Raw genomic sequence first — 10,588 nt, 5'->3', positions numbered from 1 at the left:
CAATGAAACATCCACTTGTCCTGGAATCTCAATGTGATTTGAATGGTTGTCGTACGAGGTTACTTAATTATTTAAGGAATATTCAATCATTGTTTTTCTTGGATCGTTCAGTATGTTGACATTTTGGTCAGAAGTTAACCCTTAATATTACACGTCTTACCACACCCACACCCACTAGCGCACGTACGCGCGCGCACGCACACACATACACACACACACACACACACACACACACACACACACACACACACACACACACACACACTATTTAGCAAATCATGTGATATTTGAACCACGGACATAAATATCCAGTTATTTAGGTCCGTGTTGGAACTTAGAAATAGACTCACTTTTAAATGTTGGCCAAAACACTGACAGTGTCATGAAGAATCAACTCAAATGACTGACCATGACCTTTCGTGACCAATAACATTTTGAAACATTACCTTACGCTGAACGATAAAACAAGCCAGAAGGACAAAATAGGTTACACCATACAAATCCATCTGGGTGCCTGGTGTCTCCAAGCCACATGCTGTTACCATTCGCTAAAGCAGCTTTTCTGACGAAATGGTCATGTGCGCGTGAAAAATCAATTCAACATGGTTTCAAGCAAGCCGTCATGTATAAGCCTTATGGGAAGTCAGGGAATTCTGGCATGGAATTCTAAAGCGACAGGGTATAAGTTCCTGCAAGCAACGTGTTTCAAAGGACACTTCAATATTTCAAGTCATCAGCCGCTCAAAGTGTGATACGAAAAAGGCAGACAATTGGAAATAAAAGGCCGTTGGTCGGTCAACCTTTCTCTGGGGAACCTGCTCATGGTAGTGGCAGGTCACTAACGCACGTGAAGACTGTCAAATGCCATCTTGGTTATCTCTTGGTTATATCAACGCCTAAATTCTACCCTTGCCACATCAAGCCCACTTTTCTCGATCGTGGCGCCAACTCGCGTAGATCACGAGTTGTGCCCCTTGTAATTGATATTTGTACGACAGGATGTTTAAATAATTGTTTGATATCTTGGCCCTTTATGACATTGAATTATATTGTTTCAATGCCTACCGAACATATTTTTACAAATAAATGATTTTGAAATATTTTTTTTCAACCACCGCCTTCCTTCAAGTTTTGAAACAAAACTCCGTTAACAAACCAATATAAAAAGGGCATAACCAGAAAACTGCCTTTGTCGAAATGAAGGCGCTGGTAGAGGTAATGGACTGACAGTAAAAGGCACATTGATCAGGTTTTAAGGACCGAGGTTGTACTATTGTATGACAGACATCCAAGTTTACAAATTTCTGCTCGACGGCACACCGCTTGGACAACTCGGGCCTTCGTTGAAAAACGAGTTACAAGCTAAATGGTATCTGACAGGCACAAGTATAGTTATCTCTTTCTTACACACCCTATAAAATCGCACCATTTTAGCGCAGAATCGATGCATAATTTGTCCATATTCATAATCTCAGTGGCGCATTAATACACAAGACAACGGTCATTTGTGACCTTTTCCGGCCTACTACCTCCTACCCACACCTAGTGTGATCTCCAAAATAAGGTTCCGCAATATCTGTGTATTATCAAGCGATGGTGATAATGCAAACTAGATGAGATCAATGAACATTGATAAAACTCTAAAACCATAAAGTCCCGACACAGCCGTAGGTGAATTCGACCGAAGTGCGAGTAACTTATCAATTAATTACAATCAGGAAAGTAGTCCGTCATAATTTGACTTCAGGTCATCGACATTGAGTAGCCAATCACGGACCAGGAATTCGATCTAACATATGATGCAAGGAATCTCAAATGGGTTTTTCACCCCCAGGTATGTACGAAAACGTTTTTGGTTGGCGATAGAGCAGCGAGGGGTGTGCCAAGGAAACAGTTCTTGACTATGATCGGTATGGGTGCGGTAGTATCATGGTGTTGGGCGGTATCACACATGACAGGCGAACTCATTTCGTTATTGTGAATGGGCATTTGATTGGCAAGCGATATGTTGACGAAAGTTTGTGTCCTGTAGTTATTCCATTCGTTTCAGACCCGTGAAGATCCGGGGTAGAATGGTCTTCAGCAACCCATGCTTGCCGTAAAAGGGACTATGCTTGTCGTAAAAGGCGACTAACGGGTGGTCAGGATCGCTGACTTGGTTGATGCATGTCCTCGTATCCCAATTGCGTGGATCGATGCTCAGTATATCAATTACTGGATTGACTGGTCCAGACTCGATTATTTACAGACCGCCGTCATATAGCTGGAATATTGGAGTGTGGCGTTATGCAACAAACCAACTAACCAACCAACCTTGCATGCAATGACCTTGCAGATGAACTTAGACTTTCTGAGAACATATGTAAATATATAATGTCAAGCAAGCATGTCCTGCCCTGTCAGTAGCGTAAGCATTTCTTATGGAAAGTTTAGTTTAGGGTGAAAAAGTTGAACTGGTCATGACCTGGGTGACCATGGGTGACAGTTCTTGTACTTAAGGATGTAATGTGATGTTGGGTCTAGCCCACTCTAGGATGTCCGCTGGTCTGTAATGAGGGTGTTTAACTTTTTTTATGTTAGATTTTTCTGAACTCTTTGTTATGTATTGTAACTGTAGCTGGAATATATGGAGTGCGGCGTTAAACAACAATCAAACAAACACTGCCTGAATATTAGCAACATAACCCTACTAAAACGATCAGTGACGAACGCTACATTCAGTTTAATGGTGTGGGGAAGCATTACAATTCGTCGTGCACATAGTGGCATGTTTTTCTTAAATCTTTGGAATAATTTTCTATGTCATCAAAGGTAGCGTTGATATTTCGGTCATGAAAATATTTAATTGCTTTAGATCGGTGTCTTGCTTTCTCGTAGGCACTGTTTCTAGAGTTTCTCGGCACAACATAGTGTCCATTAACATTAAACGACATCGGCGCAGGGCAACCGTAATGACGTCTCTCCCCTTTGGAAACAGGCGCATCCTCATCTTGGTTTCTGATGGCATCATGCAATTTTTGGCAAAGGAAACATTCAAACTTTCTGAAAATACCTGTCCCCTCAGTCAGTGTCATCTTTCGGTTGACTTCCATCAGGTATTTATTTTTAATTCCAGTTTTTTTATATTGTAAATACTTTTCATATTCCTCGTCGTGTTGGTCCAGGTAGTTAATATGGCGAGCCACATCCTCTATGTTCTTGAAGTCAGTTATCACAATGGCGGATTTTTCAGCAGGAAGGTAATCCTGGAATGAAAAAGCAAGCGTTCGAGGTTATATATCATAATTAATAATCCCTGCTAATAATTAATAATCCGTGGGGATTTCGGGTTAGGATTGATCCCGTGTTATCTAGGCGTATCGTTTGTTTGTGTGTTTGTTTCTTACTGTGTTGTTTAACGCCGCACTCAGCAATAGTACAGGTATATGACGGCGGTCTGTAAATAATCGAGTCTGGACCACACAATCCAGTGATTGAGCATCGATCTACGCAATTGGGATACGTTGACATGCATCAACCAAGTCAGCGAGTCTGACCATCCGATCCCGTTAGTCGCCTCTTACGACAAGCATGGGTTGCTGAAGACCTATTTTAACCCGGATCTTCACGGGTCTGCGTATCGTTAGAGTCGACCAAAATGGATCGGGGTCTCAAGTGCTGCTACCTTGGCTAACTGTGTGTCATTGTAAGCCGGATAACATGATCGGTGCTCATGTTTTCAGTCACTGGTTTAACTCTGTATTACAAAATGTAATATTGCCGACTGTGACATTTAACTACATTCACTCGGTAACTGTGCAAAATTCTTAATTCAATCGTTTAGAAATGTATATAAAACACATTGGATGTTGTATAAAACCGTAATTTAGAAATCGTCTTGAATTTAAAACATAACATTCGATCCAGGGAATGATACGAACAAATTATAGAATGGTAATTTTCCTTGTCATTGGTTCTGTATACTTACGCAACTGATATTTGTTATATACTATACTTAAAGGAAGTCAATGATAATAATAATAATAATAATAATAATAATAATAATAATAATAATAATAATAATAATAATAATCCAATAATAATAAAACAATCCATGTTGTCATATTACTGTTGTTAATCTGTCATAGCTGGTGGGTATAGCCGCACACGGCGTTCCAATTGTGGATGTTCTTTAACTTGTTTTGAGTAGTATACATTGATAGAGTATGCATATTATTACACAATTAGTTTTGTCTTGATGTAATTGGTTGGTTGTAGGTAATATTTACTTTACCGCTGTCCGGGTTAGAATTGATCCCCAGGTACCTACATGTATGTTGATCACAAGAAACGAGCTACCCATGCTTGTCGTAAGATACCCATAACGGGATCGGGTGGTCAGGCTCGCTGACTTGGTTGATGCACGTCGTTGTACCCAAATTGCGTATATCGATGTTCATGATGTTAATCACTGGATTATCTGCTCCAAACTCGATTATTTACAGACCGCCGTCACACAGATGGAATATTGCTGCGTGTTATCAACAAACAAACGAACGAACGTAAGATGCGACCAAATTGATTTGGTAGTCAGGTTCGGTGACTTGGCTGATGACGTGGCACCGTACCACGACGGCGTGCTCACAGTATCAATCACTGGATTGTCTGGTCCAGATTCGATTATTTTCAGGCTGGAATATTGCTGAGTGCGGGGTTAAACAACATGAACTAGCGATTTCAAAACTGCTTTTTCAGTATAAACAAAGCCCAGAGCAGCTACTGCACAGCGCGGAGGTAAACAACAAACACATAATCTGTCATAGTGGATGAACTAACCAACCGCCAATGGAATGTTTCCTTTGCTGAGTGAGTGAGTTAGGATAACGCTGCTTTTAACAGTATTTCAGTTATATCACAGCGTGTCAGCTTAATGTGGGAGGAAAGCCTGAAGTGATAGAGGTCTCAGACGTTTACCATTTCGGTGAAACCCACTAGCACGGGTATGATGCTGATAAACCTGGAAACACAATTGGGGTGAACATGGATTCGAACCCACAATCATAGGTTTTCTGGCGTACCCAAGGGATGAAACTCTGTACAGCGAATCGCGGCGCCTTAGACGACAGGGCCACCCGTGCCCCCTTTTCATTGCAGAAAATCAAGGGAGGAAGAACGTGTAATTACCTTCACAGTGGGCGACCCGAACACAATAGGCACAGTCCCCGCTATCAGTGGGCGCCACAGTTTCTCCGTTATGTAATCATGACACACGGCGTTTTCGAAGGCAAACGCGAACTTGTACTGTGCGACGAATCTGTAAAATTCGGGGGAAAGCATCCCGGCCATGTTGCCAATGATGGTACTGTAAAGAAAAATATATACTTCTTATAACAACAGTAGCAAATTATAATACCAAGTTTACACATACACATTGCTTTTGATATATCAGGTTTCTAATACAGAGCTAGACTAACATTTAGTCTCTGAAATCTTATATTACACAATATCCTTCTTGACTCTAAAAATAAAAAAATTCCCTATGCTAATGTGGAATAGAGCTAGCTTGAACTGGCTAGACTTGCTTTTGTATGCATTTCTAGATTATTATTTTTTCATAAAATAAATATATTCCACGGTCATGGTGCAGGACTAATACAGAGCAGGTGCACAGTGTTGGGTTATTTCGTTTGTTTGTTTGTTTGTTTTGTCTGTCTGCCTGTCTGGTTTGTTGGATTTTAACACCGCACTCAGCAAAATTTCATCTACATGTATATGACGGCGGTCTTTAAATAATCGAATCAGGACCAGAGAATTCAGTTATTGATATCCCGAGCCTGACCACCCGGTCCCGTTAGTCGCCTTTCACGGCAAGCATGGTTACCCTAAAGTTCCGGGGTAGAATAGGTCTTCCGCAACCCATGCTTGTTGTAAGAGGCGACTGTACTTGCCGTAAGAGGCGACTAACGGGATCGGATGTCCTAGAAACATAATTGGGGCGAAACGGGATTCGAACCCTCATTCTAAGGTTTCTGGCTTGCCCAATGGACGCCACCCTTGCGGGGGCACCCTTGTCCCCTCCCTAAGTCCAGAATCGAAGGTTCCAATAACCGTTGTCCTAATATCTTACATCAATAGTCCCTCAGGCATACTTGAAATAACTCCAGATCACCACGAGCCTGTCCCTTGATGGAAACAGCTGTTATAACGATGTATACACTACTTTTGCCGTGGGGGCCCCCACGGCAGCGCGGTAATATTACATGATTCATTTACTAACCTGTTTGGAAAATCTTTGTTATGTTCACAGGGTCCGTAAGAATCAACTGGAACATATTTCTGTAACATTTTCATGTAATTCGATCTATCAGATGGCGTCCAACAATCAGTGTGAACAAATATAATTGGCGCTAGTCCTTCTTTCCTCAGCCTTGTTTTCTCTGACGTCCGCACTAAATAGGTTACGTCAATCAAATTGTCAATATCTGCTAACCACTGTGTTGGAAACGGACAGTGACTTTCTCTTCGGAAGGTCGAGGTGTAGTTGAAAAGGGAGATAACCTCATCTTGGCTCATAAGCCATTCATTATTTTTAGGCGATTCGTTCATAAACAGACCCCATATATGCCCACGTTGTCTTGGAAATGGAAATCCCGTCTCTCCAAAGCCAGTACCATCAAAAATATATGCCTGAAATTATCAAAGGTAGTGCAATGATAATTGACCGAGCACTGCTCACATGAATGTTTTTGATGATTATCAAGATATGATAATTACATACGCTAATATTCTGCCAGAGAATGTATTTCAACAATTATTTGGAGAGGTTATGTGTTTATATAATTTCAGTTATACCGCCGCCTGTCAGCTTAGTCTATAAGGAAAGTCGATGAAGCAGATCTTAAAATTGTACAACTTTCGTAAAAACAACGAGTACATGTATAGGCTAGGATCAGAGTCTGGACGCTTCTGGGATTCGAACCCACGATAAGTGGACCATGCCCTTTATTAAAGACATTTGGGCCATCCGTGACCACAAATACTTGTAGAACAACATTTAAGACTGTTAGAAAACATACCGTAACGCTATACTGGAGAAAAACAGCCTTTTGAGTGAGTGAGTGAGTTCACATATGTAAATGTGAATGCACGTCTAAAGATAAAGCTTGATAAAGTTTCATAACTGGTGAAAATTGATATCCTCGATTTAGTGTTCAGGTCCAAAATATACTTCTATCAATTCCATTCTGCCACACCGAATTAACGTTTGCTATACCATGTGACTTTGTTCCGTCATCCGGGCTCTGTTGGCAGTGACCTGGCACGTGCAGTTCCCACATGTTGTATGTCGGTCAATGTTACCCATAGGGTCCCACCACAGGATTACTGGATTTTGGTCTGAAACAATTTTCCAGTTTAATATAAATTAATTCAATTTAGTTTGAATCGAACTGAATGGAATCAGTCATAGTTGTATCAATTACAACATGTATTTGTTTGGAGTGAGTGAGTGAGTGAGTGAGTGAGAGAGTGTTCCAGTTTCATAGAGGCGGAGAACACCAGGAATGGGTCTCACACATTTTACCCATGAGACCAACCGAAACTCGGATGTCTGCGTGACAAGTCAACGCATTTACCACAGAGCCACACGACCGACCACACCTTTATAGAACAAATCTTAAATGAATTGGCATAATTCAAATCAGAATTACGAAAATAACGTTCTTATTAATATCTTTAGTGCAGTTTCTAGAGCATTTACTTCAGAATAAATAACTTCTCAAAACGTATAATTACGAAAATAACGTTCGTGTTAATATTATTAGTGCAGTTTCTATAGCATTTACTTCAGAATAAACAACTTCTCAAAACCTATAATTAAGAAAATAACGTTTGTGTTAATATTATAAGTGCAGTTTCTATAGCATTTATTTCGGAATAAACAACTTCTCAAAACCTATAATTAAGAAAATAACGTTCGTGTTAATATTATTATTGCAGTTTCTATAATATTTACTTCAGAATAGACAACTTCTCCAAACCTATAATTAAGAAAATAACGTTCGTGTTAATTATCTATGTAGTTTCAATGGCATTTGCTTCAGAATATACATAACAAGAATAACATGATGTTGATGTTGTGCCTGTGGCCTTTTCTATATTTCATTTCTCTGTATACCGATACGGTAGAAAGACTTTAAGTACTATACCCTGTTACAAAGAGCATGTTGCACAACATTATGAGATTACGTACCAGTGTGTGCACTTGCGCCGCTCAGCATTGTAAACATGCAGACTGCTAGACGAAGTTGTCTCGAGGTAACAAACATGGCTCTGGTCCTGAAGACACAACCACACCAGCAGCATAGAAATAGGTTATGTTGTTCATTGTTAAGATCTAGATCATATATCACACCAGCATTTAGGCTTATCCCACAATCGACAGCCATAATGCATAGTGTAGCATCTGGATGTCAATGGGATCGACGCCCAAATTTGAATTTGATTTATAGCTGGGTGTGTTGGTTTATGATGATGCTTGCACTTGCGTCGATTATTGTTATTATAGCTGTAGCTCGGTCCAGCAGTTGCATTTATATACATATTAGGCATTTATTGCAAGCTGCTTTACCTTATCCCTCGCGCTTGGGGATGAGTCATAATATACCCTACATGTTGAGGTGCGGGACTAGACTAACTTTAAGTCTCAGAAATTATTTTATATAAAAATATATACCTTCAAAATATAATAGAAAAATCCAAATGGAGCTTAGAGCATGTTTAATTTCAGGCTAGACTTGCCCAATCATTCTAGATATGAGTTGGACAGGTTTATTTATAAAGTATAAATTTATTCTGTCCGGGAGACAGGCTAGAGCCGGGCCCCATCACCACATAACGTTAGGCGGTGTGTGGTGTTGGTCCTTGAAAACTAGGTTCACATGAAAACTGTGATATGTCGATATTGATGAAGTATATAATCAATAAACGATATGAATGAGGATAGATTGTATGGATAAGATGGTCATAATTGATAACGGTATAAGGATCTGTCGAGAAACGTTACTGATGCAGTATAATAGGGAAGTGGTTGTCCATAGACTGTGAGGTGAGGTGAACTGGGGTTTAACGTCGCGTCCAAGATTATTGCACTTATATAGCGAGTGTTTGTGTGTGTGGCTGCTTGTACTAGTCCGGACTGATGCCGATTTATAGTGCTAGCCCGCTGAGATACCATGCCGCAGTTTAACATGAATACCCCACTCAGACACAGTATACTGACTCCGAGCCGACCAGTCCTTGTTTTAGCCCCTTATTGCCGAGCGCCAGACAGGGTAACAACAAGTACCATCTTTTAACGTCATTTGGTATGACGCGGTCGGGGATCAAACCCCGGACCTTTCGCTCTCCTGGCGGACGCTCTGCCTTTAAGACCATGGAGGCGATGTCCATGAATTGTATTTACATTTATACATTTTTATTTTATATTTTACATAAGTGTTGCAAATAATGAGAGACGATAAAGATAAGGATAGCTGATATGGATATGGATAAATCTATTGATGACGGATATATGGTATGGATATAGTACACTGCAGCAGTAGGGACTGATTATATGGATTATATATATAGATGATATGGATACGGATGGATGATATGGATTGTGATTGATTATACTGATAAGGATACCTAATGCGAGTAGGAAAATATCATATGGATAAGGATGTGATATGCATATGATTTTAAATCAACCATATATATAATGAGAGATGAAAAATATAACGAGAGGTGTTATGAATAAGGATAACTTATACGAATGATGGCCGAATATATAAAAGTGATACGCAGAGGGATAGGTGATATGGATAAGGATAAACTATGGATAAGGATAGATGACTGGATAAGGTGCTGTGATATAAATAACGGTATATAATGTACACAGCATGGGTTATAACGAAGACTCGTTGTTTGTAATATCACATAGGAAGGTATATATGTTTAGCGTGGGAAAGATGTAATTGGGTGTTAGATGTCGTATTGATGATATGTCACGAATAGGACATATAGGAAACACACACAAAAGGTCGTTAGGGAGTTTTGGTTGAGTGACTTTGTAAGTGCATGTAGTATATGGATTTCAAACAGACGACGGTTAATTACATGTGAACAGGTAATTGCTTGCGTTCAATTCACAAAGAAAATGTATATGCACGGTGACGGTGTCAGGTCTGTTGGGACTGGTGGGGGATGGGGGTGGTTGGTGGGGGTGTATTTTTGGAGGGGGGTGGGGGTGTATTGTTGGAGGGGGGTGGGAGTGTATTATTGGAGGGGGGTGGGGGTTTATTCCAAGGACATTGGGAGAAAATACCAGAAACGTTATTCATATCAAAAAGACTATATACATGTTTGGATACATTTTGTAATTGTATTGAAATGAGCAGGAAAACATTGACAGACGACCAACTGACATACACACGGACCGAAATGGGCATAGAGGACTGTGGGTTGTAAATCTCCCAACTCCAGTGCGTCACCTCTCACGGTAATCGTCAATAACAATCGTCAACAACAATAAAATTCAACATACTTACCTCCTGACGTCAGACACCTC

General features: G+C 40.3%; 1 protein-coding gene across 1 annotated transcript; it reads right to left on the bottom strand.

The window, feature by feature from the left end:
- Positions 1 to 2,544: 2,544 nt before the first annotated feature.
- Positions 2,545 to 8,350, bottom strand: LOC139469816 (alpha-(1,3)-fucosyltransferase 10-like). Its single transcript, XM_071252114.1, has 5 exons — positions 8,231 to 8,350; positions 7,253 to 7,374; positions 6,257 to 6,666; positions 5,164 to 5,341; positions 2,545 to 3,245 (listed from the first exon to the last, which is right to left on the bottom strand). Exons 1-5 carry the CDS (start codon positions 8,304 to 8,306, stop codon positions 2,742 to 2,744), a joined length of 1,290 nt encoding a protein of 429 aa, XP_071108215.1. The 5' UTR covers positions 8,307 to 8,350; the 3' UTR covers positions 2,545 to 2,741.
- Between the last annotated feature and the right edge of the window lie 2,238 nt (positions 8,351 to 10,588).

Source organism: Haliotis cracherodii, unplaced genomic scaffold (assembly GCF_022045235.1).
Source record: "Haliotis cracherodii isolate W230 unplaced genomic scaffold, xgHalCrac1.p SCAF_2, whole genome shotgun sequence".
In the NCBI taxonomy this organism is placed as follows: Eukaryota; Metazoa; Mollusca; class Gastropoda; order Lepetellida; family Haliotidae; genus Haliotis; species Haliotis cracherodii.
This window is presented reverse-complemented; position numbering and strand designations above follow the sequence as displayed.